Genomic DNA, 26,884 nt, shown 5'->3' with positions numbered 1-26,884 from the left:
GGCATCACACAAACTTAAGAGCACTATCCTTGGATATAAGCAGTCTCTCAAACACACAATATACCGAGCACAGTCTTAGATTCATAGTTTGACAGCATATTTGTTGCAAGATAGAAATAATCACCTGAACTGTCCTTAGATTGTGTGGTTCTTTTAAAATGAATGTCTTGTAAAACATTTCTCCCAGTTTGGGTCCAGAGATGGGCTGAATTCCAGCCCAGTGGGCAGGAATGATGTTAATGCTCACTAATGTTTGGCAGCACACAGTCTCACACTCGGTATCAGTAGTAATGAGGAGAACACTTGAAAAACAGCAAATTCCTCCAAACGCACCCTCTATTAGACAAATCATTTTGTTCTTGCTTGGTGTGCTTGTGCTGAACAAGTGATTTTTGGTGCCAACAAAACAATGACAAATTTACCAGAGATATCTTAAATGATACCAGGCACAACAGTAATCCCACATTTTGTACTACTTCCATAATACTGAAGGGTGGAGCTGCATAGTTTGCTTTTTTTCTGCTTAAAAAAAAAAAAAAACACGAGCCAGTGTGACCTGATTTTGGTAACAAAATCTTAACATTTTTCAGGTAGCAGAAGTTTCACAAGCACAAGTGATCTGAAACCTGAAATGAAATTTTCAGAAACAAAAAAACAAATACTTGGGGTGAAACTTCCAGCAACATAGCAGAGGAAACCACCCATGTTCCTTGCATGCTTTTCCTCACGCTTGCTGTTTCTGTGGCCCGAGGACATTACGTGTGCCTCTCGAGGCAAGGCATCTCCGGTACGGAGACAGATCTGCGGAGACAGGGAACACTTGCAAAGACTGATACCCCGGCCAGGCGCCTGCTGCCATTTAACAGTCTCGCATTGCTTTGATCTGACATTTGCGTTTTGCCATCTCTCGTCCAAGTCATCACCCCAGCTCTGCTGCTGTCGTTTTAAACTTTGTATAAGGAAAGACATGCAAAGTCTACAGATGATAGCAGATAAAGAGTACTATTCCAAAGCACGAATGAAGCCTCTAGCCTCACAGTATATATGTCTTTGAATTGTCCTTCTTGTGCAGTAGGCCAGACTTTGGATTCTGCAAAAAATGTGATGCAGCCTTGCTCCCAAAGGAAAACACTGAGCCTGATGAGTTCCCGGCGGCCAGGCCAGGTGCTGCTTTTGGAGTCGTGGGGCCAGCGCAGATCTGTGGTGTCATGGGACGGAGGATTGACATGATAACATACCCATACCGGCTCGCTGCGCCACCAGGCAGCACGGCCACACAGCTTAATCCTCTCTCCACGAGGGCAGAGCTGAAACACTCATCCTCTCCTCGCTCAATTCTGTCAAAACAAGGGGGTTTTGTCAGCCATGAGGGGCGTTGCATTCCTCTCCGTCCCTGCCAACGGAAGCACTATTACTGCCTGCCAATGCCCCTGGAAAAAAAAAGAAAATATATCCAATATGCATATTATTCTAATACTAGCCGTCAGTGCCTGGAATTGCTCTGCATGATAGCATAATGAATGCAGTGCCTTGTAGGTTTCTACATAAAGCTGTTTTGCCACTTGGATGAATAATTCATACTAGCCCAGAGGCAATGAATCAGCCAGGCAAGAACTAAGAAAATTAGCTACCAATTAGTGTTTATTTATGGGAATAGTGTGTTTTACACTTAATCCTAATGCCAAAGAATGTATGTGCAAAGTACAACTTTTGGTGACCGCTTTGACCTTGATGACACAAATGAGCAGAAGAAAAGCGGGTTTGAAAGTTTGATGAATCAGATGACCCCCATGTCTCTGTTGCCTCCCCCCCCCCCCCCCCCCCCCCCCGTTAGGTTAGGTTATTGGACTCTCTGACTCCTGTCTCAGCCAGCCTCCAGACATACAGTATCAGAGTCGCCCTCTCAAAGCAGATTGATTTAATCTCTCGACACATGATGTGTAAGGGACTTTGTTGACGGAAGGGATGCGATGTGAGGTTTTGATGCTGCCACCAGCGAGCTAAACCTCTGTCTCCTTGGAGCGTGCAGCCCCCCCCGACTTCCGCCATCTTCTCCGCCAAGCCACCCCCCCCACCCCCACCCCCACCCCACCCCCGGCTGTTCTTAGCCCAGCGCACTGGCAGCCTGCCCAGATACATTGGTAGTCGTTAGTTGTCACTGGAATGATGTGACACGTCGCTCTGATTCGCAGGGACTGTTGTTGAAAGTGATCGTTCCTGCCAAGGAGAAGCCCTCACCATGGATAAATGGACACTGAACAGCATGTGAACAGAGAGATAAAAATGGCAGAGAGAAAATAAACTAGTCATCCTTGGAGTTTAGCTCTACTTCTTTGGGGGCTGGTGGGCTTTGCAGAGGGGTTTTTCAGAGAAAGACAGATGGAGAGTTTGTGCTATCTTCTATTCTTATTACCGCTTTTCTACGTATCTCTCATGTTTAAAAATATTTGCCTAAACTTGAATGCTTCACTCTTGAAATTTGTGAAATTTGCTCAAAACAGTTTCTCAAGGTCAGCCAGTAGAGAAGATATCTCCAGCCAATTCAATGAAAGACAGACACGAGTGTAGGATGGGTTTTATAGGAATCAGAAAAGCTGTCAACAGGATGATAAAGGGGAGGAAAAAAAAAAAAAACCTTGCCAGAGATTCATGAGGATAACTCTACAGCGTCTGCGCTCTCCTTTTCTTTCTTTTGTGAAGCTTTGATTGTGAGGAAATATGCTGCTGCGGACGTCTCGTAGAAAGTGCTTTTCACAAGCTCCAAATGTGGAGTTGCAGAACCGAAATGAGTCAGACATTGTGTTGGCCAGAAGATAAGGGAGGCCAGGTGACAGACGGCTTCCTCTGAGCTGCAGGATAGGCTCTCTTCATGTTTTTGAATTTAGTTTTTTAAAATAGAGGGCTAGGAAGAATTGAATACAATTTAAGGACTCCTTGAGCACAGATTGGACAGAATGAGGCTGGAAAAATGATTGTTTTACTGTATCACACTGACACTTGGGTCTTTTGTTCTGTACCCTGCTGAAGACTATCGAGTCCCTTGCATTATTTCTTTGTGCTGTTTTTGTTTGTTTGTTTTAGGCATAAAAAGTATATTCTACCTAATGACTTAATTTAACTCTATATTATCTTCCTAACCTGGTCAAGTGGAAATGTCGTTGTGTTTGTCTGCAAATGGGTAATGTAGGATATTAATAAAACAGTCAATTTGGAAAGATACAGCCAACAAAACTTTACAAGCAAACACGTTTTTGTTTCTTTTTCTTGGATTTTGCTTGGATATTTTTATATTTTAAGCGTTCCCCAGCTGCATAGATATGTGCCCGTTTGAATAAAAAAAAAAAAAGCAGACAAAAACAAGAAGTGCTCCAAGAGGACAAACCTCCATCAAGGCAGTTCACTCCCTGGACAGTGTTTACTTTTAAAGCAAGAGTATTTTATTTTCTGTATATTCACTTTGTCTTCTTTGGTCTTTTAAAACATACTTGAGAAGTTTGTGATGCAGTGAAATTAAATGCAAAGTGCAGCTTTTTGTTACTGGCCCTATTGAACCCCATTTGAATAAACTTGACATAATTCTGAGTAAAATTAATTTTCTTTTCACTTTTGTGGTACATTTGTAGCATTTTTTTTTTTTTCATTCATTTAAGTTTTCTAATAAATATCAAGTGAAAGGTTTTTGATCACATGCTTGCTTTGCTTTCCAAAAACAAAGTTATATTCATTCAGGACATTATACATGTAATTAAATAGTTATTACTGTAATAAACATTACGAAGTCATAATAAAATAACGTGATTATTTGGAGTCCCCTGTGTATAATTCCCTACAGGCCCATATGTTGTCAACACAGAGGTACTAAGAAACGTAGTTTTAAATGGCTCTATATAGCATTATTGTCATCTTCAGTGATACTGGACCTTTGGGCAACTTTGGCAGCAGATCATTGTGTTTTGTGAATTTTGGAATTGGGACTAGATGGAGTAGATTTTTGTAGTTTAGCGAGGCATTTTTAAGCAGTTCGAACCATGGAACCAAGATGTTACTCACTTGAGATGATCTTCTTTACATTACTGACTACATACATAGTGCTATAAACTCTTCAGTTTGTGGACAGGCACTGCAGGTTTATGGAAACACCGTGCTGATGACAAGACCCAGTTGCAGAGTATCAAAGGCTTGAGTAAACAGCTTAGCTCAAATAAGACCATAAAAGCTCTGTGGCCCACAGCCAGGTCACTTCATGCATGCGAGTGTTAACCGCTGTGTTGCGGCACCAGCATAACCACAACAAACTGCTTTGGACTCGTAGAGCACGGTGATTCAAATACTGCTTAATTTTGACTTGTTGTAAAACATTCTTCCCGTTTTAGCCGTTTGCTGTCAGATCTGGTCTCTCAGTCGAGCAATGGAAAACTTGTTGACTTATTTCTGTGTCCCTCTGTCATCTTCCATGCTATGGAGATGATGTGATTCAGTTATGAGTCATGAATTGCTGTGCTATCATGTCTTCTCCTGAAATTTCAGGGAAGACGGCTCTTGTCACAAGCCATTGTGGTTTGTTCCATCAGACTGATGTCTGAAGCGCCTATGTTGTGTTCTCAGTCAGTAATTAGCCACAGCCCTACAACCTCGATAACACAATTATATCTGTGGCTGCTACTTTGCTCCACACCCACTGCAATAATGAATGAACTACAGGTTAATGAAAAGTGTGTGTGAAATGGGAGATGCCTCTTGAAAAGTTTCACACATCTAATTCATTAAGCGCTGAAGCCCGAGGCACAATCCGCAAAATTGCTCCAGTAGTAAATTTACCGCTTACTTTGCAACTTCTCACCTTAATCATTAGAAAATTAAGCTTGTGAATGTCAAAACGAGGCACAGCTTGTAAATTTTATGCACAGGATGGATAATACATTTATGCACGCACATTTTCGGAAATGCTGCCGAATGTTCATCTTTTCCTTTCAAGGAGCAAATGTTTCTCTGAATATGTTATCATCATATTCAGATTTGTCATTTCGAAGTTTAGGAAGTTTGCAAACTCACTCAATCTGTCGGGTAAGTTGGCGTTTTGTGCATTCTTTGTTTTTTTTTTTTTTTTTTATTTGTATGCATGTGGTTTATCCCAAGTGGCAGAGTTAGAAGATTCCAGTCTTCGTTCCTTGCAGGATCCATGTTTGGAGTAAGAACAGCTTTAATTGCTGGAGAGGCAAATTCAGAGGCTTTCAAGCCTGCACAGATTTTCTTTTCCTCTTTTTCTTTTTTACTGTAGTGTCGGGTCAACACTACAGATGGTCATGTGTAAAATTGCTTGTCGGTTTCCTGCCTAAACATCTGGGTGTTGGAGTAATATCCAGTGCAACGTTTGCTGACCATATTTTGTATAATCACAAGTGTACTTTCTCAGATTCCTCCTGCCATATGGAAGCGGGGTACACAAGGTTAAATTAAAAGCTTCCTGGTTAGTTTAAATATTCACAGATGTTAAATAACTCCCTGGTTTTCTTCCAATCTCCATCTGAGGCAACAAAATCATTATTAAAGGATCATTTCTTAAGTTTTATACACAGACAAACAGATGTAAAACCTATTCTCTTATCTTTAAATTTCATGAATATACGGTTATAGCTATAAAAAGTCAGCATCACCATCATCTCCAAGTTCTGTACCTTTTTAGGGATGCATATCAGCCACATTGTTACTGGCCCTATCAGGCTTTAAAACAGCAATCCGGATGACTTACAAATTACATCAAGTTACATACAACAACAACAACTCCTCTAAAACCCACTGATTTTCACCCATATGTCCTATGGGTGAAAATCAGTGGGTTTTAGAGTCCTTCGAATGTACTGTTCTGTTCTTTTGTCAACTTCCCGAGCATGGTTCAGCATACTTTAGAAAAAAATATGACTGATCAAAAATCATATTTACCACAGGTGAGATTCGGGTAACATGTCCTGATCATAAATTTCTATTGCAACATTGATGTTTGTGTCATGCTTTCAGTATTCGTTTTAAATACGTTCCAGCCTTCATGTGTACATATAATAAGATTTTTATTTTTTTTTTTTTTTTGTTTTCTTCTTCTTCTTCTTTTAAATTCACTTCCAGGGTGAATGTCTTTCATGGTGCTTAAATATGTTGGTATGTTTCTGGCTACCAACCCTGTTTGATACCCAGCTATGGAAACCTTGTTTAAGAACCTTCTGGATTGGCTACAGATTTGCAGAGTTATTTATTTAGTTATTTGAGAAAATCAGATGCTTTGCTACAGATGCAGCTTTTTAGTGTCGTATAGGCTATAGGGAACTCCACTGGAGGTATGAACACCATTTTTCAAAAAGATATTTCTTCATGAAACTGCTCACAGAAAAGGTCATCGTTTCCAGAAAGCACCATTGCTGCTGGGTTTCAAATGTGATTTTTATTTATTTATTTTTGTGTATTTCAATCACCTCAAGCAACATCTCTCTACAGGCATTATCATCAGAACTATGGAAGATGCACCAAAAACGGTCTAGTCCAAGCATGCCAGCCAGATAGAAAATTTTGCATATTTGATTTTTAAGAACTATCCTGTAAGACTTGCTCCCTCAGCAACCCTGAAGCCAGCAGCTTTTTGTTGAGATGGAGCACCTCCCCCACCTTCAAATGATCCATCCTCTGTTCATTCTCGCTCTCCCACACTAATCTTACATTGCCTGGATGTTGTTTTGTGTGTATTGCTTTTTAATTTAGTAGCTTGCCATCGCCAGTGTGTGAATGTGAGTGTGAATGGGTGAATGACTGAATGTAGTGTGAAGCGCTTTGGGGTCCTTAGGGACTAGAAAAGCGCTATACAAATGCAGGCCATTTACCATTTACTATTTAATTTGTACAGTGAAATTCTATCAGATGGATATTCTCTTTCTATTTTGAATTGGCAGCAATTGTAAACGTGACTGAACCTGGTGTTGGAATTGTTGTGATAAAGTACATGATGTGACTAATGTCACATAAAATGAAACTTCTCTGGTTGTTATTGTATTCGGCATAGATGAGTCATGAAGACGTTTCATTAGTTTTTGATTTTTAGTGTTAAATGTTTAATCTCCTGTCTTTTTATTTTTATTTTTTTTAATGCTCTGTCTCTCTTCGTTTGATCTTCTCATGCTTAAACTCCTGACAGCTACAAGCCCTGCAGCATTTGGATATTGTCCCTCTTGATTTCCGTGGCATTTCTGAAACCATGTCAAAATAGCCTAAACATGGCAGTGAGTGCTGCAGTGTTGGGGTGTGAAAGAAGCTTTGGCAGCTCTCCTTGTTTTTATGATTGATTTAGCTCCTCTAGCCAAACTGATATAGGTCGAAAGGCCTGTGGGATGGTCAAGCAGAGCAGACGGCTCAGTGATGTCTGACTGGATGAGACGTTTTCCTCAAATGTAAGAGTACCGAGAGTATCATGACCTTTTTGGCCATAAAATAATGTAGGTTGTTTTTTTTTTTTTTTTGGGAAAGACCTGAGGAATCAGACTGACAGATTGACAGATGCCACTGTTTTTATGAAGGATCAGCCTCTAGGTACTGCCAAGAAAAGTCCGTTCCTACGACTTCTTAGTCAAACAGTTTTAGCATATTTATTTGACAATGGTTAAAGTTTGATTTACCTACTTAAAAATGCCTTTAATGTTCAAGTGTCAATGCCAGCTGATGTATTATGAAGTCATTTGCTTCTAGTCCAAGTATAGAGTTGCTACAGGTTTCTAATTACTGAATTCATTCTGTAAAAAAATAAAACATGTTAAACTTCAGTTTTTCAAAGTTCACTTAAACAACTGAAAATAAAGTGCTCTGCTGCTGGTAAGAGGTATAAATAACTAGCTGAAAATAAGACGCTGTGCACTCACATTTACTTGATTGATGTATTTTACTTTATTAAACAAAAGCAGGTGCAACAGATTCATGAACACCCCTATATATATATATATATATATATATATATATATATATATATATATGATATCCTATCTATATATATCTATATATATATATAATATATATATATATATATATATATATATCTATAATATAAATAAAAAAAACAACCTATAAGCCCATCATGTGTGTCACTGTCCACTTGCCAGTGGTGGTAATGTTAGATGAAAGCTATTACTCACAAAACTATCACTAAAATTCAATGTGGAAATAATAATTAGGAATGCTGAACGTTGATAGAAGCCAATATTTGCTTTGTTAACATGTTAAGTCGTCGTACACGTGTAGTGTCATCATTTTTTGGGTTCATTTATCTCAAAAATGGATTATAAGCTGACGTCAAGCTTTTTATTCATAAAGAATTTTTCATTGGTGCTTGGGGAAAACAAAAACAGAGGAATAAATAACAACAGATACTTTATAAACACTCTTAAACAACTGCCATTGGTGCTGGGATGATGTATGAATTATTGTTAACACTGTTATTGGCCCAGAATTTCACCACAAGTGCATCCCAAGTTAAAATTTATGTTGATGCATAATAAATAATGTTGCATTATAATTTCTTACTTGCTGTTCTGTCTGGGTTTTTAGTGTTAATGGATGTATAATTTAAAGCAAAAAACAACACAGCTCTCTAATACTGATTTGTACCGCAGTTGCCATGGCAGTGTTAGAAGATTTAAAGTTTCATAGCATATGGGTCAGACTTTAAGCTGACACTGAACTCCTGCAATGAATGTCAAGTCATTCAGAGTATGTTGTGCATTACGAGATCCTTATTAATCATGGGCATGCACAAGCTAGTTTGTCTGCTAATGTAAATAAGGTCATTCTTATGTATGATACTTTTTGTTTGATTAAAATAGCCGTGTAAATGAAATGAAACTTCTGTTTTTTGTTTTTTGCTAGTGTATGTACTGCTGTTGCTTGGTAACTTTACCCCTCAGTCTACTGTATTCTGCTGTCCTAGGTCCAAAAAAAATGTACAAAAAAATCCCCCCCAAAACCTCAACATTTTATGAATATCTCACCCAACTTGCTACACATGTGTACTAGTTTTTTCTCCCCCCCCTTTTTGACTTTCTTTCACAGGTCTGTCTGCTTATTTCCAAATGGCTCAGTGATTTAGCTCTTAAATACACGTTATCAAACTATTTTTTTTTTATAGTATGTACAGTATGTTCCCTTTTTAGACTTTTTCTTTCTATCAATTCTGGCCTGTTAAGTGCTCCTCAGGAAGCACTTTCAGTGATTATGGCAATCAAAGCATCACACAGTTAAGACACTTGACACTTTAAAAAAAGAAATCTTAACTCATTTGTACTTAGCCCAGTATTCCTGTTGTGATGTGGACTAATTTGACCCCTTTTTCTTAAATATGGGTTTTTTGTTTAAATCGAATTAATTGTAGTGGTTTTGACGGCAGATGTAAGTGGACGTGGTTAAAGACTAGCATGGTTCTGTGGGCCTTGGCTTGAAGCAGAATTACTGAATATAATTGTGGTTTCTGCTTTGTTCTCCAAATTTATTTATTTTTCTTTTTTAAATTTTAAATTCAATTTGATAAATTATATTTTATTTAAGTTATGCTACCATTATTTTGTGGAACCTGCACTTTATAGGAACATTTTTCTCACTGTTAATGGAAAAATACTGCCAAGCAACATGACGAGCGGTGCTGTGTCTGAGACGTTTCTGTACTCTAAACATCTAATGCTCGCAATCATTCATGGTGTGGTCGCTAAATTGTAATATTCTCCTGAATGGTACAAGACAGAGGGCGGTCAAGATTGGAAGACCAAACTCTCCCAAAGGAACACTCTGCAGGAGCTCGAGATTCATCTAAAACATTAAAGGCTGCTCTACGCTCTGTGATGTGCGAGGTTTTGATAGGACACTTAAATCAGAAAATAGGTCATGAGCAGTCATACAATAATTGGATTTAAAAATTAATAATATTAATGAGACTGGGGGAATTCCTTTGTTTCCTTGACTTATTCATACCACTTGACTGTCTGAACTGATAACAAACCAGCTGAAAATACTTTATTCTGTTGCTCACTGCATAGAGGCTTTGTTATCTTGTTAACAGTAGTTTAAAAATAAATATGCATGGTATTTTTTATTTTGATGTGTTTTAAGCTACTATGCACAATATATACTGTAGGCTTTTCCCATTATTTATAACCTTTGTGATTATTCATTTGGGGTTTTATACACTTAAAATGACCTATAATAAGTTTAATAGAAAAACATTTCTGGGTGCCATTGGTTGGTTACTAATCTTGCTAAGTGGAGTTTATCATTTATGTCATATTTTCATATTTTGGGATGAAAAAAATGCCAAATTACTTTTTTGTCAATACTTGGACGAGAAGGCCAACATAATGGAAAATGATGCTGCTCCCAGTAGACAGTTATCTTGGCGTAAAACGGCTCTGTCCAAGGAAACAAAATGCACCTGCCACTTCTAAAGTTACTAATCAATACAGTGCGTCCATAGTAGGTTGTTCTCTCTATTCCCAGTTTTCATGTTAAGCTAAGCTATTTGGTTTCTTGTTGCAGCTTCATATGCAAGAGATTTATGTAGTATTGATCTTTTCCTCTTGCACTCAGGCTCCTTTCCACCGTTATTGTTTACACAATGACTATTTCTTTAAGTGGATTGGTCATGGTATATTACCAGCCTCATGCGATCTTACATAAATATGATTTATACAAGTTATGAACAGCAAATTACATAAATTTTGTAATATTTTGGCAGATAACCTGAGCTGAATTTAAAGTGAAACAGTCCATGATGAAATTATGGGACCTGGCATGAATGAAATCCAACACATTTAACGAGGCTTCGCTGCATTTGGCTACAACTTTCGGCTTCTGTGATTATCTTTGACTTGGTGCCTTATTTGAAACAATCTTACTGCCAATATCATTGTGATCATGGGCAGCATTTTCACACAGTGGAAACCAGCTGTACTGTCATTTACAGAAATGGCTTTAGGCTCCCAGGATAAATTCAGGTGCATCATATAGGTTTTTCATATAGGAGAGAAATGTCATGGTAACTGCTGTTGGTGATCTCTATTCGTCTAATTATCTGCATTGTTTTAAATGTCATGTCTGTAAGAACTCAGACTGTAGTTAAACAGAGTAAGACGTGTTTCCTCCCACTTGTTTTGAGATCCACACTAACTAGAATGTAAGCCCTCCTGTTGCCAAGCACAACAAGAACAAGGTGGATGCTTTGAAAGCTGGCCTGATATTGGCTCCCCCCTTGACCCAAGAGGATTAAGCTGGACCGTGAGTCTTTCCTTTCAGGTGCCTGATTTATGGGGCTTCAGTAGAGAGACAAAGGGTCCGAATGTGTTTGAAGTCTGTGAGTGAAAACCCTAAGATGGCACTTTGAAAAAGCTCCCTCTGGGATTTAAATCTCCTCAGCCACACCTGTCAAGGCAGAGCTCAGATCCTCACCGTAACCTTTCACCTGGGCAGGCATCAGCTTTCCACCTGTGCGCCGCCTGCGTACATGCTGATCAGGGGTTCGGAGCATGACGTGGTTGTGCGGCGAGGGATTAAACACGCCGCGTATGGCGTGATTGACGATATGTCACAACGCAGAGCAAAGCAATGATATTTCATCAAGCTGATAAGTCTGCCTGAATGCACAAGCGTTGCCTCGTGGCCTAGATTTTCCCTCCTTCTCAAGAGGGATTGATTCAACCTTTCTTTTATTCTTCTACATTTTCTAATTAGCTTTAGTGATTTCCTAATTCTTTGACATTCAACCTTGAATTATTCCCTCCTCTACACATAAAAACAAGCATTTGTTCCAGTTCTGGAAAACTAACAAAGCATGTTAATGTTCTTGTTTATTCCATGATCAAACATAATCATTCTCTCCTCTGGAGGAAATTTCCCTTTGGGCTAATTTCTGGCATTGTTACTTGCATGTTTGACAAATTAGACTCAGGGAAACTCTGTGAGAACAGGGGAAAGCTACTGATACTGACATTAGCATTTCATCCTCTTTGTTGCACTATTCAGGCAGAATTCAAAGGTTTGTTGACTTAGCAGGTTTTGGGAGGATTGAAGGGGTTCGGTGTAAAGGGTCATCCACTGTGGGATATTGCAGCGAGCCAAGGGGTTTTTAACACTGAACACAGACTAGGATTTTATTCCTTTTCTCCTCCGAAGGGCCTCTTTTTCGCTGTAAACCAAGGAGAATTTACCTCTTATACTATCCCCATTGATTGAAGCTCAGACCAGTGGTCCATCACACCTGGATCAAATGTGAAACCAAGCTGGAGGAAGTTTTAATTTCCAGTCTTGCAGTACTGAGCCAAAACCGTGTGGTGAATCAATGCAGAGGGTTAATTCCACTTTAAACCTTCTTCACAAGTCTGCAGCAGCAGATACACATTGACAATGGGCAAAGCATTCAGACAGAGCAGCATGTTTCTTTCTTTCCTTTTTTTTTTTTAAATCCACGATATCTGAGAAATAAAGTCTTAGCATTTTTCACAGCTTCTCATCACCCACGATGCTGCTTCTCCTCTGTGGTTTGAACCAGCACAACAAATATAAACAGTGATTTTAATAAAGCGCCTTTTATGCTCTGTCACCGTATCATTTCAGGGAGCATGTTGAACACCAGAAAATAGAGAGCCAAACAAGCCTATTTCCCCCTCTCATTCAGTGCATCAACAGGCATTAAGCAGGATAGGAAAAAGCCTATTTCTCACTCTCTCTCAGGAGGGCTGAGGCACTGAGACAGACTGTAGTTCTCTCTGTTTTGGAAGCAAAAATGAGGATGCTGGGAACAATTGGAAGAGAAGCCATTGTGTTAACTTGTTGTCGGAGTTGGAATGAAGCCACACTCGGTGTAAAATAAATACCACGCGCAGCAGGTACTTGTCTTCTTCCAGAATTGATTGAATCTGATACTAAATATTTGCGGGCTTTTCTGCTATCTCTTAACTTCTCAAGTTAACCTTAGCCTCCCTGAAAACTTCTGGTATCTGTGATTCAGATTTCAATTTAGGGAAGAAAAAAAGGCATAATGTTTGGTGTTATCACCACAGGGTACTTCCATGCAGACAGACCTGAAGTCCTCATTTTTATTACTTAGGGGAAAATGACAATAAGGATCTGCCATGTCTCTGAGTTAGAATCCATATTCATCTTAATTGGTGCCTGGCAGGTTTTACAGAATGGAGATGGATTTGAAGTCATTTACTGGAAGTTCTTGACAGGCGCAGTGGAAGGGAACGTCAAGCCCTGTGCTGGCATGCAGCTTGAAAATCATCTGTCAAAATTTAGCATATCTAAGGAGAAGGCTGCCTGTCATCTTCAATGTACATCTATCTGCGCACAAGGGTGGATTTGATCAGGAACTATGTTGTACCCCTGATGTAAAGCACATTCATCAAGTTGATATTTGGTTGACAAGGAGGGAAAAAAATATGCAGAGAAGCCAAAGAAGTTTTTATAACGAGAGCCTTTTGAACTAAACATAGTGCCAAAGATTTATTTTTAAATAATGAATTTCTGAATGGTATTTTCAAAGTAAAATGTTCATAGCTTGTCTTAATCAGGACAACGAAAAACAGAAAGTTTTGTTTGTTTGCAGTAGATGTGGGTTGTCGGTTTTGTTTTGCAAAACATCGCTGACAAGCACATTGGCTTCTTTGGGCAGATTATCAGTGGAAAATCTACACTCCAACTTCTTTATTTCCCCCCCAAATCAATGTGGTGAACAGCAAGACGTGATTGATAATGATATTGAGATTGATTGTCTAAATCCCTTCCCACAGTTCAAAGTCCCCAAACAGTGTATATATACATGCAATTCAGTGCAGAGATAGAACTTGGCAGGAGCTGCCAATAGATAAGTGAAATAGGGCCAGAGTGAAAAGGCCTATCAGTCTCTAAGGGGTTTAGCAGCAGGATTCTGAAGCTCTAAACTGGCCGCGTTGGAGGAAGATAGTCGACATTGGTTTTAAATTACCCAAGATTGCCTTCTGGTTTCAGTCTGCGGGGATGCCAGCAGACAAGATGTTTGTTAAAACAAGTGCAGACATTCAGGCAGATTGGGGCGAAGGGCAGACCTGTGATTTCCTGGCATGACAGAACAGGTTGGAAAGCTGGTAATTGCAGAATTGGCAGAGGGGCTAAGAAGGTCTTGCGGCAATGATATCTGCCACTGGGACTGGACCGGTGGTGTTGCTGGAAAAGGGGTCGCTATCCTCTCTGGGAGGATATTGTGTTTGATGAATTAGATCATAATGGCACAATTGGCAATGTGCTTGCTTTGCAACATGGTATATGCAAGTCAAGATTGCAGAGTAGAAATTTGTTAATATACAGTCCTGCTAAAAACTTAACAAACAGAAGTAAAATCCACAAAACTAACTTTAAAGGAACAATTCTCAGTTTTCTTACAGAGTTCTATCAGTCGCCTTAGGACAGGGGTGTCGAACTCCAGGCCTCGAGGGCCGGTGTCCTGCAAGTTTTAGACCTCACCCTGGATCAGCACACCTGAAACAAATGATTAGCTCATTACCAGGCCTCTGGAGAACTTCAAGACATGTTGAGAAGGTAATTTAGCCATTTAAATCAGGCGCGATGGATCAAGGACGCATCTAAAAGCTGCAGGACACCGGCCCTCGAGGCCTGGAGTTCGACACCTGTGCCTTAGGACAAGGACACTCTTGGCTTACCAAGCAACAATCTGACATTCAGAAGCCTAGAAAATCACCACTTCTCACTTTTAGTTTTTATACAATTAAACAAAGCTTGGATGCATAATAATTGTTGAAGGTAATAGATTATTAAGAATATTTACGAAGTCTGAGACTGGGATCATCTGTCACAATCATATTAGCGTCCCAGAATTTGATGCCAAGTAATAAAGACGGTCCAATCAGAATAAACGGACTAAAAAGAGTTTTGATCTTGCACACAAACACATGTAGCATAACACAAGAATGCCGTGTACAATCTCACTGTGGAGCTGTATTCAAAAAATATATATATATATTTTTGTAAGTGTATATAATGCTTTACCACAGATGTACTGTCTCAGTATTGCATTATCACCCTCGCAGACCCTCCCACACTCCTTCGCCTGCAATCACCGCAATGTGCGCATAGTGCTTCAGTACAGTACTAAACTTCCATACACACACAGAGCTTTTTAATGCTGAAAGTTTACTTTTGTTACAGGTGCACTAACAAAAGGCCTTTTAAGTCTGACTTGAAAATCTTTAGGAGAAATTGGCTCTAGCATTGAGGGGTTGAGGTATTGATTCTGGCCTCTGGCTCAGTCCAGGAAAAGATGGATAGATTTCTTTGAAATGCACTCTGCGTGAGAATATAAAGACTATTGTGTGTTCTCACTCAGGAATAAATTGTTTCATGACATATCTAGGGCCACCTTTTTTAGCTTCAAGCTGCCTGCTTCTCTTGAAAGGGGAATGTTGACAGGGTGGAGCACATTCATCTGTACTCCCAGACTACGCACACCTCATAGACGCTTTTATTGAAAGTTAAATCTCCTTCAGAGAGTTGGCAGCCTCTCGTTGGGATATCTGTTTCAGCAGCTGTCGAGGCTGATTATATGGGGGTTGTGCCACACACTGGCAGCGATATAAACCTCCTACAGAGAGAAGAACTATTATGATGCTATTGACTGATGCATTCATCTGCATGAATGTGTTACAATATGTTGACTCAGAAGCACTTGCTTGTATTGATGACATTCAACATGTGCTCTGTGATTTTTATTTTTTTTATTATTTATTTATGGCATCAACAGTGGTCAAGCCACATATTCAAGGAAGCCGTGTAAAGGCGAGACGCTTTAATGTTTACATTAGCAAAGAACAGTCTCACAGCATATCAATAACAACTTGTAGGTATTATAGGAGACTTCCCAATACTGAATATGATACCAATTGGCTTGTGCAGCAATTAAAACAATTAACATTGATTCATTGCTTGTTCCACACCCTGTTACCCTGTCCTAATGACACCTTGAAATTGTCAATGAGAAAGCAGTGTAGGTTATTTCCACTCGCTCTTTTCAAATATCAAATCCAGATACCGTTAATCAGGAAACATGGCTGCAGGGAGACTGTATCACCCCTTTACATTATTATTTACCATTATATTTGTAATTTATTCTTAAACTATAGTCATTTTAATTGTTATTGTATAAACTTCTTATGTCACATGCTGCTAAAAATGACAGATTACCATCCTTGTGTGAAGTGGTGTTATAGATATAAGTTGTATTTATGCTCATGGTTTATTTCATCCACCTGCAAATGTATGGCACTGGATGTTTAGGGTTTTTAATGGCTTTGTTATTCAAGTTAAATGGGCAACATGAGAATCATTAATGGAGCTGTTAATGTCTTTTGAAGAAGATGAAGTTTCAGACAGCCCCCTCCCAGTTCTGCTGATTTATTATTAAACACAGTGGCATTTACAAAAAATAAAATAAAATAAACCCATTAGAATTAAATTAGAAATGGGTTTCTACTTTATCTTCTTTTAAATGGCCTTTTTCTTCTTCAGTGTTCGAAATCCTCGCTCCTCTCCCACTGACTCTGAATATATTTTTCTCCTCGTCAGCGCCATCGATTTGAATATCAAACACCAATAAAAGCCACCTCTTTGATTTGTTTGAGCTCCATCATGCTGTGAGAAGAAGGTGGGTGGCAGAAAGTGAAGGATCTTGGAACTATCGAGTCAAAATATTGATGGAACGGAGCCAGTCCCTGTGACGCTGAAGCCAAAGAATCATGTTAATAATGTTATGTTCTCCAAGTTACATCTTGGCAACGCAGGCATTTTTATTTATTTAGAGTGCAAGTTGAGTGAGCAATGGAGTACATGCTCTTTTCCAGCACCGCCTGCGTACGCCTAGAGTTTTGCAGTGTCGCTGGTCGTGGACGACCACAGCTTTTTATCAGTTACTGAACAGCTTTAAGTGAGCCGATGCATGTTAATAGCTTTGCTTAAGAGCGTACCGATAATGATTTTTAGTATTGCTCACCAAGATTCTCAGCTAGTCATTGAAGTTTTCAGCCACCTGTTACTGATGCTTCACAGTAAAACCCTCTAAGGTCTAAATTATCATTCATGAGCAGTAACTTTTTCTTTTTGGATGAAATTTAAATAGCTTATGATTTATCAGTTTTCTTTTTGAGGCAAGACTTGGGATCAATATTCAAAAGCCACTAATCACATAATGTGTTGGCAAAGGGTTACAGGTCAGAACAATTATAAGTACAGGTTTTACAGGCTTTACACATTGTAGAAAAAGTACAGGAGTGTAAAATCACAAATTAAGTTGTTTTTTGTTTTTTAATTCTTATTATTTCAGAACATTATGACAGCAAAATAAGCAATCGCAGCCGAATGAAGCTAATCCAATCATGCACGGTAACAGTACATGAACGTCAACATGTTCAACCATACTTACTTTTGGTCCGTCCTGTCATCAGGGCAAGCAAAGGTTTTGTGAGTAACATTAGTGGCTCTGCTTCACAAACATCCCTGTGTGAACAGTCTTCTATTTTGTCACTGTGTTCCATCTTTTGAGAGACGTACCTGCTGTTTGCTTATTGAATGCATGACTAATGTTTGAAGAGCAAATTCTAAAGCTTAAGATGAAATTCATTTGCATCAGAATATTGTTTTTAAAGCTAAATTGGTCTGTGACTGCACATTCAACAACAAACTTGTCAGAGTAAACTATGGTCATATCATTCACTTCATTCTTAGCAAACAGCCGCCCACTTGGCTACATATCTAGTTTAAACAGACCAAAATAGTAATATCTCCTGGACTTGTTGCCTTCCTGTAAAATTCAAATAACCTTAGCTTAATTCTGGTTTGATGTTTTAACTCATGAACAGTATTTAGTTAGTTTTCTTTATCATATCTGACTGTCTTGACTGTTGCGTCTTAGCTGCTCTCAAACTTTGGAGAGACATTAGCATTTTACAAAGTCCTTGTAAGCAAGTCTTGCTATCTTTGTAACATCCACAATTCATAGAACCGTAGTTATATCTGTAACTCTTGTTCAGTGGTCACGTTGACATAAAACCTTAGGTATAGATTCATACGTGAAATCGAATTAAAACCATAAAAATTGGGTTTAAAAAGCTTGTATCTTATAATTTACCCAGGCAAACGCAATGTTTCTCAACACTAGCCCATTTGTGTCAGGCATTTGCAAATCATGCTTGCAGCAGGTCCAACACAGTTGGCTTGAGGTTTCCTGGTTCAGCTCTTGTAAAGCAGATGATTAGGTCTGCTAGATTTCTTTCTCCAGTCTCACCACAGCGGTACATCCTAGTGAACCGGTACCTTAAATAAGGCCTGTGTCTCTCATTAACAAGGGAATGAATTTCTGGGCAAGCTCACAAAATGCCTCAACAATTTTTATTTTTTTATTACCTGTGATACTTTGGCAGTCTCTTCCTTTTCTATGTCCGCCCCCTCATAAAAACAGACAAAGCAACAAATATATCATCAGCTGTTGCCCTGTGGAGCTAGGTATTAATTATCCTGTGTTCTCCTCATTTGGCCACTCATTTGCACATGTACTGTAAATGTCACCAGAGAAATAAATGGGAAAACAAAAGCCCCAGCTCGTAGCCTTTATGCAGCAGAATGTCAGAGGGAGCTTGTAAGAGATGAGATATTGGTTTTGGCCTAGCATAGATTCTGGCTCAAAGGACATTCCCAGAGGCAATAAAATTTGTATGTAATCCGTGTTTAGAAACTTATTAACAGTGTGCCAGCAAACATTCTCAGATTTGCCATTTGGATTCATTTCTGGCGAGGAGCGGTATATAATGTGCTGCACATCTGTTATCAACAGAGACCTAATGTAATCATCTGAAGCGGCGCTGTGTAATGTCTTTGCTGTCTCTGAAAATGACGAAACGTGGTTTTAAAATAGTCCTTCCAGTTCACGTTTTTGACTCTTTCCAGTCAAATATTGTTTAGGTTTTTGGGTAGATTCATGAGTGGGTTGAAAAGCACTTTTGGAGGGAGGCAGCTCAACTCTCACTTCTTTGTGTGGCCTTTAAGGTGCGAGGAATAAAGGGGTATTTGTATTCATCGATCACACGCCAAGCCCGGGTGAAGCCTGGCCCTAATGGTTGCTTGCTGTCATTTTGCAAGCAGCTTGTAAAAAGGATTAGAGTGGCTTTGTGGAGTAAGAGCGCATGAACAGCAAAGTTCTGCGGTCGGCAAGGAAAATAAATCAATTTATCCCTGATGGTGGTGTAGTTTGGAAACATAATGCCTAACGATGATGGAGTTTGGACACTTCATACTTGTCATTGTGAAATTGGACTGCCGTGTTGCTAATGATGGTAATGTATGTTGTGCCTGGCCTACAACAGCAATCCTTCACTCTGTCTCACTTAAATGCATCTCATTGTCTGGCATATTACATTATGAATACCGCTGACAAAAAAAATAGGCGACTTTAATTTATACATTCATTCATTTGAGCAGGAAGTTAATGGAAAACTTGAATAACCATATAAATTTCTTCCTTTTGTCACAGGCGATTGTACTTTTGAGAAGCCACTGGCAGCATGTGGATACAGCCAAGGCCGAGATGATGACCTCGACTGGGAGCAGGTCAATACCAGAGAGAAGTCTCCATCAGATCCATGGATGCCCTCAGGTAAGGACCTGGCTCCTAGCTCAGTGAAGGAAAGAAATTATTCTGTCATCATACTGAGAATACTTCGTTGTGATAGGTTGCCCATTTGACCCAGTTTTATTTCAGTAGCAGTCTTCGTGACCTGGGCAGTGGGGCAGAGTCTCCAGGGGGAGTTTGGGGGCTTACACGGGATTTATACTTGTTTATTAAAAAGGTACATCAGAAGTGCAAATCCTACTGAAACCTTAAGGTATAACCTATGTAACCTAAAGCATAACTTGTAAATGTAGCTACACGTCGTGTCAAAGCATCCCTCAACTTTTGTATGGCCTGTTCAGTCCTTTTGCCAAGTACCCGTGGCAATTTTACGCAATGTGGTGTTGGGGTGGAGAGCGCCCACTGTCTTATGAGGGGTGCTCGTCTGCAACAGTGTTTCGATGGATGATTTAGTCTCAAAGCGACAAACATCATGAATGCCAGAATCCAAGGTTTCCAAACAAAGCCCTGCATTATAACAAAACGATCACATCGCCTGTTAGCGGTTTTAATGTAGTGGCTGGTTGGTGTATGTGAGCAGGTACTACTCTTTAATTTTGTAAGCATTTGAAGAGAAAACAATATTTCAGCATTCCTCACTCGTATTCCCACATCATGCCCTTAAGTTTTATTGATGTGGGATGTTGATGCATCTTGTTTCCACAACAGTATCTGATACACAGAATCTTTGGGACAGGCACATGAACTAAAACAAAAGCAACATTTGATATCAGCGCACTCTGATCCATGTTAATTGAAGAATTCTATCTGTCGGCAACATATTGAAGTTCATTAAAATGCTTTCCCTGCGTTTTGTGTCTGTTGCACACAATTTGTCTCTTTAATGTTCCATTGATCGCTTTTCATTTGATTTGAAATGCAGACATATCACTGCCACTGAGCAGAAGGCACCTAAAGAGTTAGACTAATGGAATGATGCTTTCTTTCTTTCTTTCTTTCTTTCTTTCTTTTTTTCATCTTCTAACAAAGGTAGCATTGCAAACTAATGGATATTGTTTTCCTCCTCCTATCTGACACCTGATCTCACAAAGGCTGCATCACAGATAGATTGCACTGGGCCCCCCAGTGACAGAAGGGGAATTAATTAGCAGGTCCTCACTAATTTTAAGCAGCCAGTGCCCAGACCTGTTTGTGTGTGTGTATATCAGGATGCTGTGTGCTGAACTGCCCCAGAGAAATTACTTTCCAAAGAAGGGAAGTCTCTCCTTTTTTTCCATCGCAATTGATTAATGTCGTGACACGTGGAGGCTGGGCAAAGGTTACAGTGAAAGCCTTGACCTACAAATTAACACCTCGCACATGATCTAAATTTAACATACCTGATTAAAATCCCATGTCTGGTTAAGCGGTGTCCCTGATTGTGCCTCCTAGTCTGAGTACACTTCAGACAGGCTTGTTTTCTATCTATGCATCTTGAACTGGGCCTAATTAACAGGTTGCAGCTCTTTCTCAGTGTGAGCACTCAACCTGCTGCGCAAAATTGTAATCTCTCCTCTTTGACCACATTGAAAGGGATGGGAAATGTCGTGTGCTTGACAGATGAAATTGTTTTACGGCTACTAGAGTGGGGGTTGATGGGTAAAAATGCATTTAGGTGAAAGCCACACTGGTGGAAAAGCTATCTCACCTCTGATTGCTGCCTTACTCTCAACTTGCACTTATGAATCTTCACAAAACGACCATATCATGCTCAGAGAGAAGATTGTTATCCTACCTGGTGTGCCAGGATGGAAATGGAATTGAAGTAGCAGAGAACGGAAGGCGTTACTACCTCGGTACCTTTTTAAAATTTGTTGGTAACCACAAACGGTCCAATCAGAGGTTTTGTCACTACCGATGCATGATTTAAATGATGCTTAACTGCTTCTGGTTTACTTTAGTTTTCCAAGAAAATTGATTTCTTTTGAGGTTTAAACTCCAGTGACACTGTCCTCTGTCATTTTTAATATTATTGTTTTATTGCCCACATTAGACTTGAAATTAATATTTAATTTTTCATTCACTGGATTATCAGGTTGTCATTTTTTTATTTTATAGTGTACTGCAGTTTGTTTTTTGGAGGGGTCAAACATTGGACTTGTTCATCAGCCAGTATCTTCAAAAGTTAAAATATTAGTGATATCCAGTGGTAATCTAAGAGGGAAAGAAATGGAAACAAAAGGAAAATATATTAGTGCTGTCAGCGTTAATCTCATTAAAATGACGTTAACGCCATAACCGCATTAATGCCGCAAATCTGTTAGCGAGTTAGCACGGCTCGCCCCGCGTGTCGGGCTGCACGGCGCTAAAGCGTTAGCAAGCTAACCGCGCTAGCGTGTTGACGGAGATTTGCCATGTTAATGTGGTTATGGCGTTAATGTCATTTTAACGAGATTAACGCTGACAGCACAAACAATATTTTGTCATAGCTGCTGTGCACAGATTGTTAATCCAAAAATTCAAGCTACATTTTGTACCTGAAGCATAAAACAGATGCCCTTTAGCATTATATGGTTTTGTTGTCCTGTATGAACTACCACATTTGTAGCTGTAACTGTGAATGTCACTAAAATAGCTTGATATTAAAATGAGGAGTTTTTTTTTATTTTATTTTTTTAACAGAGGTTAATAACACTCAGAACTAAAAGCTGCACACTCTTCGATTATGTGCCTGCAAAAATTTGTACTAAAGAATCAATAGGAGACATTGTGATGAAGGTGCTGAGGCACTGTGGTTTAGTGTTTAGACTTTACTCAAGAGAAGCACGCAGCAGAGTTTGATGTCAGCCTGCTGTGGACTCTCCTTCCTCTTACTGCAATCAAAGACCAAACTGGCCCATTTCCATGCCTGCATGTAAATAAGTACCACAACTGAAAAGTGAAATGAAATGCAACAAGAAAAAAAAAAACAACTCTCTGGTTACTTAAGAAGAGACAAGCATTGCTTTAAACTCTTGGTTGTTTATGATGGTCTGCGCCTTACCTAATTGCTATGTCTGGATGGAGAGACGCCTTGTTTATCCCACCATGCAGCTCTGATTGCATGCCTTGGCTCCTTTTAGTATGGTTCAGCCCAGTTTTGAGGCTCTGTATGTCTGCTTGGGCAATCCTCAGTGTGTTCCTCTCCCAAGGCCAGTGGCTGAACCCCCGTCACAACTGTCACAGTCTGCCCTGCTATTACAATAAGCGTCATCTGTCCTGAGCAATTAAAAATAAATACATAAATAAAATAATCTCACAGAGTTCTCATTCAGCTTTGGAGAATTGGATACACTTCTGTCATATTTGGGCTTGAATTGGCTTGAACAGAATCTTTAAAGACAATAGTTGCACTTGAATAAAAGACTTGTGTTTTGTTTGTTTTTTTCCCTCCTCTCTGGGAGGAATGACTGAAGCTGTGGAAGTTTCTGGTAGGATGTCCAGATTCTATTAAGCTGTTTTTGTTTTTGTTTTTTTTGGGGGGGCGTGGTTTGTAAATCTTAGCTAGTTAGAGACTGTCTTCTCCGCTGGTGTCCTGGATGTTGCCAGTACTAGGCTGCTGCTCTGTTTCTTCCCTGAGACTCATTCTGGGGAATAATAGCAAGAGGAAGAGAAAGAAGGGCCTCTAACTGAGATTAATTAGGGTTTTTGTATTCTACTAGGAACAATTGCACATGGAGCTCCAGCTAAATGACTTATTGTGTTATTCTTAACATCTGCTCTAAATATGTTGCGGAGAAAAATTAAAAAAAAAAAAAAAAAAATTGTCTCACTGTTGCACAGGGTCTTTATTTTGATAGCACATCCTTGGTTGATAATGACACTTGGACAATGGCGAAGGATTGGCAGAATGAGGTGCTTCACAGGGTGACAATTTGCTTTCAGGCAATACAGCTTACTCTTAAACACGGAAGAGTTTGCCTATTGCATATAGATAAAGGCAGATCTTTTTAAATGGCAAAGTCTTCACCTTCCTGATCACATTGCAATAAGGAGGTAATGAACTGACCCTCCGTCTTACCTGGAAAACAAGTGTTGGTTGTTGTGCCGAATGTGCTGTCCAAATGAAAGAGGGGGGAAAAAAGGCTAAGCACTTAAATTATGAGCAGTGAGAACACCCGCTGACTGAAGGGCATCAGAAATTTAATCAGAATTTAAATCACATCAGCAAAAGATGGGATTTGCTGTTGTGAAGGGAGGGGCATCATATTGTGAACATAAGCCAGTTGCTTTTGAGCCTTTCACAACTATGTGTGAAAATTACACCTTGCACACCACCAATGGCAAGGTTAGGTTAAGCTTAAGGAGAAGTGCCATTTATGATTAGGGAACAGAGCAGAAAGTCTGATCAATTTGTGAATTAATTCCCAGGCATGAAAGACTAGCATTTTCAATTTAGCATGTTTGTGGGGTGAAGAAGTGTCCTGTTGTCTCAGCAAATTACCGATTTGGATGAACAAGGTTAAGAAATCATGATGGAGGACATATTTACATATAGTATCTTTTCTGTATCTTAAGTGATCATAACGTGAACAATTAAGGCTAATCATAGGCGAGTCATGTGTAAAGTTTCTGTTGTGGAATGGGTTTGTAACAGGCAAATGGGGCCCATTACATGACCCATTTCCTGGAATGGATTGGCAATCGAGCGTACTGCATTTTAAGACGATATATTAAGCCATTAAGAATTATTTTTGATTGGCATGCAGCAACAAAAGATGCTGCCAGGGAACATAATAAGGGTCAGTTGTTCCACCTGACTAAAGTGACGGGGCTGAAACGTGTTCCGCATGATGGATGATTCTGGGTGAATCGGTTTGACTCCGTCAAAGAGACCTGCCAGGTCTTCATATGGAGAGCCCAAACTTATTCTGTTATTTTATCAGGCTCCTTTCATGTTTCAAAGGACACAGGGAAAGTTCTGGAAAATTGAGTGGAGGCCACGGCTGTTCACATTAACAGCCTAACCCTCACAGCGAGAGCATTTTTGATTGGTAGCAGACAGTGAGAATAGCCCTGTCTTCATTGACATTTCCAAAGCGGCCGCCGTTCTTTTCTGCGGTGGTGACCTCTGTGAATTTTATTAGCAAATGAGACCTGGAGGGTTTGGGTTTAAAGAGCGCCCCTTCATTCTGATTTCCCCCACATAATGATTTTCACAGGGTTCAGGACCTGAATGGAAGAGAAATAATGAGCACTACTCATTATTGCAAATTATATCGCCTGCTCAAACCGTTACTCAACTCATAATTAATCTCAATACCATCAACCTATAGACTTTGATGATTAGAATTAGACAGTAGCGTATTTGTGAGAACTAATTTATATCGGACGGCATAAAAAAGACTTTCCTATCTTTTTAAGAAAATAAATCACTTCTTAAAGTAAAACAGCCATTCCAGCAGTTGTCTTAGGGTCTGTCTACACTTTGCGTTGTTCTGTGTCTTGGATAGTTTGTTGTTCCCACAAAAATTAAGGAAATTCATCTTTTGGGGCTTTCCATAAGAGCAAATACTCTGTAATAATTCTGTAGTCTAGTCTATGCATACATTACTATTAAATTAAACTATTCAAACATTTTCTTTATTTATTATTAGGCCCTTCTCCTAGCAGAAGGAACTTTTATGGATGGACATGAGCTGTGGCCAACTCCTAACTGCTCTGCCAGCTGATGGTGCTGTCAGGGCAAAGGATTAAACTAATGGAAGCCTTCCCTGGAGTATGTCCATGGTTCTCTCTGTATGGCTCATAATACCATTAAACCACTAAGTCTGTTATTTGGGATTACTTAATGTCCAGCTGAACTTGAGCATTTGTGAGTTTACACTCGCTGGAAAAGCCTGTACTCCAGTAGAAATCATGTATTAGATTGCATAGAACTTCACCGACCAGCTACCCAATGTCCAAAGCTGCAGACTCATAATGGTTTGTTTTCCGCTTTTTGTTTCACTCTCAGAGAAAATAACCCATGAACTAAGTGATTTAAAGGAGCCAATTAAAAAGTTCTTAATGTCCTTAATCAAAACAGACAACTGACTAATGAGAGAAATCTATGGAAACTGGTCAAAGAGATCGATCGAGCCCCAACCGATTCTGAACGATTTTCGTGACACCTTCTAATTAATGGCCTCTACCAACAAATTGTCTCATAATCAATGTTAGAATATGTATGAGATGCATTGTGTGATGTATGTTTTTAAATGCAGCAGCCTCTGTTCAGTCAGTGTCCTTGTTAATAAATGTTCAAAATATTCCAGAATAATGAAAGTCACACATTTCAATTTCAGCAGTGTGTCCTTCATTTCCAAGGAACAGCAACATGAATATATGTGGCATCTGCAGCAGGAACACTTCATCTCCTTCTCATTCATTTTTCACACCAGTCTCCATGTTCTCCACGTACAGCCATCATTGTAATGGAAGGTGAAGGTGGCCTACATTGGAATAATAATAAATCTGTTCCTCTGAATACCTTAGACAATAGGCGAGCCCTGGCCTTTACAGAGTTACAGAGATGGGCTTAGTGTGCCGAGAGCCCTCTATTTTTTTTTTAATTGGTCCTGAACACACCATTGTTAAGGTACAAGAGATGGAGAAAGAAAGGGAGAGAGAGCGAAAACACCCTTGTGCATCACTAGCACATTAGCACAGCACTAGCGCTGTGTCATTATAATTTGCTCTTACTGGCTTACTGGCTAATTATCTTGTCATGGTGCAGCAGGTCCTGCAGAGTATGTGGTCATTAAGCTCAAATGACAATCAGTGTTCTCCTGTCATCTTCTTCAACTCTGAGACGTTGACAATGGCAGTACAAAGAAGTGGCACGCTGTCACTCGAAATACAGTATCTTTACATTGCCTGGCGGTCAGTAATGAGGAAAGGGACACGTTTTCTCCTTGTTGTGTTTGGGTTCACTGGTTCAAATCTACACAATTTGTGGGTCTCAAATTTGGTAACAGACATTGCACAGCCTCGTGGCTACAGTTCTGTATCCCGGATAATGGTGAGGAAGACATTTCATCATATGCATTTATATTACTATCACTTTGATATTTACGGCTACTGTATTAAGCATAATTAAACAAGAAGCGAGTTCTTACACGTGGCGCCCATTAATATTAATATTTCATGAACTAGTAAAGAAATGCTGCTTGAGGGATCAGATATTTTCTTCTTTAATTACTA

At 39.5% G+C, this 26,884-nt stretch overlaps 1 protein-coding gene across 12 annotated transcripts in view; it reads left to right on the top strand.

Moving 5' to 3' along the window:
- LOC120724151 (receptor-type tyrosine-protein phosphatase mu-like) overlaps positions 1-26,884 on the top strand; it is a 158,076-nt gene that overhangs the window by 17,065 nt on the left and 114,127 nt on the right. For all 12 annotated transcript variants that reach the window (XM_040016209.1, XM_040016229.1, XM_040016244.1 and 9 more), the window contains exon 2: positions 19,583-19,705. In XM_040016209.1, the coding sequence (XP_039872143.1) occupies positions 19,583-19,705 (123 nt within the window). The remainder of the gene's footprint in view (positions 1-19,582; positions 19,706-26,884) is intronic.

Source organism: Simochromis diagramma, unplaced genomic scaffold (genome assembly GCF_900408965.1).
Source record: "Simochromis diagramma unplaced genomic scaffold, fSimDia1.1 OVJJ01000205.1, whole genome shotgun sequence".
Lineage (NCBI taxonomy): Eukaryota > Metazoa > Chordata > Actinopteri > Cichliformes > Cichlidae > Simochromis > Simochromis diagramma.
Note: the sequence above shows the minus strand (reverse complement) of the source record. Positions and strands in the feature narration are given on the sequence as shown.